Source organism: Paralichthys olivaceus, chromosome 24, assembly GCF_024713975.1.
Source record: "Paralichthys olivaceus isolate ysfri-2021 chromosome 24, ASM2471397v2, whole genome shotgun sequence".
Taxonomy (NCBI): Eukaryota; Metazoa; Chordata; class Actinopteri; order Pleuronectiformes; family Paralichthyidae; genus Paralichthys; species Paralichthys olivaceus.
In genome coordinates this window covers 2,469,966-2,475,222 of record NC_091116.1, presented here as the reverse complement: position 1 = coordinate 2,475,222, position 5,257 = coordinate 2,469,966, and the positions used below count along the sequence as shown (strand labels likewise).

Below are 5,257 nucleotides of genomic sequence, written 5' to 3'. Positions count from 1 at the left end.
TAAATTATTGATGACCATATACGACAAAGAATGACATAATGTGCCACACTCACGGCTGATGAAGGGCTGGATGCTGAGGGTCAATGAATTGTGTGAGATGTCTCAAATCTGTTGGTTATTATTTTTGTTCATTATCATATGTAAACAAATGTAGGCAAGATTTTTAAAATATATTTTGCATTGAAGATATAATTGTCTGCATTCAGATTGAGCTCTATATCATCAAATCAGTAATGATTGGATGACTAATGTGCATAACAAAGACATAAATATTACATAATCACCAATCCTTTTAGCCCATTATTAAGTGGAACATAGTAAATTAAATTAAATGGAAACAGTCAAACACATCTGCAGAAGCATTGACAATTGTATTGATTTAATATACACACATACAAATATTAATAATATGCATTTTCATTAATATCTTATGCCACTGACAGTATTCGACCAACACTCACAAAGCACTGCTCAATAGCCATGAATCTATGAATGAAATTAAAATATGAAACCTTTATCTGCAGTGTAAAATCACATTGAACACATGAACAACACACAACAATACAATGCTTAATCACAGAATGTCAGTGCCTGTGTTGTGCATCAATAGCTCTCACACACTAAAATCACATAGATAAACATGTAAATAAACATCCTCTCAATTATTTCGCATCAGTTTTAGAAACCAGCCAGCATCAAGGTCCACACTTTCCTGACACACACATACACACACATTTTTTACAAACACGAATCCAAACATGCTGCAGAAATGCACAATTCCCCATGCTCTCAGTGACACACAATGCAACAATTAGTTTGCAAAAATGTACCCACTTCCCGGTGATGGTAAAGTAGTTGACTACAGCTGCTCTACAGTGTTTTCCATCTTCATTATTTTATTTTCATCCTACTACATTTATTTTATAATGCTTGTGCTGTTAAGATTTCACACTATGTACCTACTGACACATAGACTTATATTTTGTTGATGCTTATGTACATATCTACATACTTAATTTAACACTTCATAGCATATTTCATTAATTCCCTCAAGCATATCACACATTATCTAATGGATCTGAAATCCTTGATTGATTTTCTTCATTTGGTCAAGAGACTAACCTCCGTCTCAGACAGGGATCACTTAGCTATCAGTGCAACATGTGTATAGTAGCCGCCTAGCTCAGGATTTGTGTATGCTCCGCAATGATGTGCATCATATAGAAGTCAACCTGATAAACCCCCAGGGGCCGCCATGTTGTGCAGTTATAAAAATTGCCATGGAAACGGTTGCTTCTTAAAAATCTTCTTTGATGATTGATGTGGGGGCAACCATCAAAGGGATTGCTGGCCTGCAAATCCTTATCAAATCCAATCAAAGAACCAAAAACTCTAGACATTAAAGGATATTTCTTTGGTCCTCTGACCTACATCAAAATCAAGGCTAACCATAACAATAACAATGTATAGATCTACAACATGACTAGATATATTAATGAATTGCTGAGTTCTTGTAATAAATGCAGACAATGGTGATGGTGGTCGTTGTGGTCCTGTAGTCCCGGTGCCGGAGTTATCTGAAACGAGATAGAGAGAAGAGCCAGAGGGACTATGGGAGGACAAAGTGACACTTTGACATGATGACATGTTAAAACTAATAAATAAATAAATAAAGAGGTGTGGGGGGGCAGAGAGACAGAGAGACAGAGGGAAGTGAAGAAGTGCTCAGTGCATGATGGGCGTTCCCCCAGCAGTCTAAACCTATAGCAGCACAACTAAGGGATGGTTCAGGACTCACCTGATCCAGCCCTAACTATAGGCTTTGTCAAAGAGGAAGGTTTTTAGTTTTACTTTAAATGCTGAGACAGTGTCTACCTCCCGAACCCAGAGTGGGAGCTGGTTCCACAGGAGAGGAGCCTGATAGCTAAATGTTCTACCTCCTGCTCTACTCTTACAGACTCTTGGAACCACTAGAGAGCCTGTGTTTTGGGAACGAAGTGATCTACTTGGATAATAAGGTGTTATCAGCTCTTTGATATATGAGGGGATGTGATTGTTGAGGGCTTTAAAAGTGAGGAGCAGGATCTTAAATTCTATTCTAACTTTTACCAGGAGCCAATGTAAGGAAGCTAAGACAGGAGTGATATGATCTCTCCTTCTAGTTCCTGTCAGCACTCGTGCTGCAGCATTTTGGACCAACTGGAGACTTTTAACAGTCTTCATGGAGCATCCTACTAATAGAGAGTTGCAGTAATCTAATCTAGAGGTTACAAACGCGTGGACTAGTTTTTCAGCATCCTGCTTAGACAGGATGTTTCTAATTTTGTTAATATTGCGCAGATGGAAGAAAGCCGTCCTAGACACTAGTTTAATATGGGCGTCAAATGACATGTCTTGGTCGAACAACACTCCAAGGTTCCTCACAGTGGAGCTGGAAGCCAGACTGACACCATCCAAAGTGACTATCTGGTCAGACAGTGTTTCAAGTTATTAGCTTGTGAAAATAACAGACCGTCAACTGAGAAGACCACAGTCCTCATTAGTGAAGACAACAATGCTGCCTACGGAGACAACCGCTGATTTGTTCAGTAAAAATTCATTAAGAAGACACTGCTCTCATAACTACAAATCCCCTTTACCAAAATGGACATCCTGGTAAGAATTTTTTTTTTTTAGAAATGTATGTTCAGGTTGTGTTGAGTGGACTTTTAATAATGAATTCCATGTTTCTATTTTTCAGACATGTGGAACAATGCAGTCTGAGATTAAGGCTCTGAAAGAGAAGCTCAAACTGAATGATGAGCTTCTGATAAGGGAGCAGGAGAAAATGACAGCTCGCTCTAAAGCCCACATTGGTGTCCTGGCTGAACTAGCTGTACAGAGCAACAAGGTGAAGGCTCTGGAAGAGAAGCTCAAACAGAACGATGAGCTTCTGATGAGGGAGAAGGAGAAAATGACAGCTCACTCTAAAGCCCACAATGGCAAACTGGCTGAACTGGCTGTACAGAGCAACAAGGTGAAGGCTCTGGAAGAGAAGCTCAAACAGAACGATGAGCTTCTGATGAGGGAGAAGGAGAAAATGACAGCTCACTCTAAAGCCCACAATGGCAAACTGGCAGTACAAAGCAACAAGGTGAAGGCTCTGGAAGAGGACAATGATGGCCCTTTTGAAAAGGGATTTGAGCAGGCTTGAGCTTGTGGTGACAGAGATGGAGGAAAGGCAAGCTCAGAGCCAAAAGATTGACTCCATGGACAAGGAGACTCAAACCAGCGATCTGCTTCAGGCTGAGAATAATGCTCTTCAAGAAGAGCTGATGAAGCTCAGAGCTTCTTATCATGAGGTCTGTCTGAATCAGACTACCAACCAGGAAAAGTTCAACACTGAGCTCCAGGAGAAGAAGGTTCTCCAAGAAGAGCTGATGAAGCTCAAAGCTTCTTACAATGTGGTCTGCCACTGTCATGAAGCTGATGTTTCCAGTCGGGAGCTCAATGGAGAGAGTAAGGATGATGTCACTGAGGAGAAGTCTCTCTCCAGTGTTCTCCCTGAGAAACCAAAGAAGACTTCACTCTGGAAGAGAATCCGCCACGCTCTGGGGTTGAGAAAACCACAGTGTTGGAAGTAGTCAGCAGCGCCCATCCAACAGCACCTGAGCTGACCTTACCCAGTGTTGTAATGTAACGAAGTACAAATACTTCTTTACATTTCTACTTAAGTAGAAATTTCACATATCTGTGCTTTACTTTGTTATTTTTATTTCTGACAACTTTCACTTTTACTCCACTATATTTCCTAAGTAAAATGTGTACTTTTACTCCAATACATTTCTCCTAACCATCTTCTTTACTCATTACTACAAATTAAAATCAGAAGAAATTTGAGTTGGTGACGTAATGCCGTAAACTTTTTGTGGTATATACGTGTGCCTGCAATATATATTATGCCAGTGGGTGGCAGTGTCACTCGATGTACCCCATGAAGAAGAGAGTGACTGTGACTGGCACCTGAATAAGAAAGAGTGAAGTTTGTTCCGCTGAATTAGCTTGCCTGTTAACGTCTTTTTTCATTTACACTACACAACACATTCGTTGTCATGTCAACCGCCAAGCACGAAGAAGAAGAAGTCCCGCTTGTCTGGGTGTTGTGGTGAAAAACTAAGTTCCACTCGTGGTCCAAAAGTCCAAAAATTCAGTTAAAAAAAAAATTAGTAGAACTCAACTTAAAAGCAGCAGAGTTTTATTGTCGACAACAAAACCTGAGAGCATTCAGCAGCGAGCCGGAGCTGCACCAGAAGAACTCTGACTAACAGTGGTGTTGCTCCGCTTTATCTATCCTTAAGGGCCACACCTGTTACGACCTTCCCCCTGGAAAATCTCCAAGCACCGGGGTTACTTTGATACGTTGGACTTGAGTTTACCCCTGGAAAGCCTCCAAACACCTGGGTTGCTTTGGCCTTGGAGCTGGGACTTTCCCTCTGGAGAGCCCCTACCGTACCATGATGAGTCTCTTTTTCTTTTACACAGTTTTTCTTACTCTTGACACCATTATATCTGTCCAAACCATTTACTATTTTTTAAAAGATATTTCTCTCTGATTTTACACCATTATATTTCATTCTTGTCAGACTGCCTTTAAAAAAACAAAAAGATTATGATTTCTTCACACAAGTTATACATACACTACATACTGATTGTTACACATAGAGTATATTGTTTGATTCGTTTGATGATTTGTAATATCTGTCTTAAACTTATTGTAATCATTAGCAATTTATGTTATAATCACTCCTCAGTTTGCAGTGCAGATTAAAGGTACATAGTGACATTCATATGTGACACAGTGTAATGAACAGAAATTTTACTACACGGGCATGTCACATTATTGATGCCATCATGGAAGCACTTGCTGCCGGCTCTGCTGCTAACGTTAATGCTCCGGTAGCAGATGACGAGCATCTCGTCTAAAGTGGCGAACTTGGTGAACTCCGTGGTGGTGATGAAGATAACGTTACACCGGCCGTATTGTCAAGAAATATTTCCGTAGGGGGTCACGTGATGCAGCAAAGCTAGGTAGACGCAGACCCACAGGCTCTTCAAACAAATCCATTTTAAATTATTTTAAAACACCCAAACTCAGTCCGAACCTGGTCGGTTAGCTTTATTATGGACCGGAGAACCAGAAACAAGCAACTGAACTCAGCTGGTGAGCAAAACTCAACATCTATTGATAAAACAACTCCCGGCTACGGCGAGGAAGAAG

At 40.4% G+C, this 5,257-nt stretch overlaps 1 protein-coding gene across 1 annotated transcript; it reads left to right on the top strand.

Annotated features, from left to right (window-relative positions):
• Nucleotides 1-1,562: 1,562 nt before the first annotated feature.
• LOC138407073 (golgin subfamily A member 6-like protein 26) lies at nt 1,563-3,745 on the top strand. Its single transcript, XM_069521414.1, has 2 exons — nt 1,563-2,655; nt 2,741-3,745. The coding sequence occupies exons 1-2, from the start codon at nt 2,644-2,646 to the stop codon at nt 3,191-3,193; spliced, it is 465 nt and encodes a 154-aa protein (XP_069377515.1). The 5' UTR covers nt 1,563-2,643; the 3' UTR covers nt 3,194-3,745.
• The last annotated feature ends 1,512 nt before the right edge of the window (nt 3,746-5,257 follow it).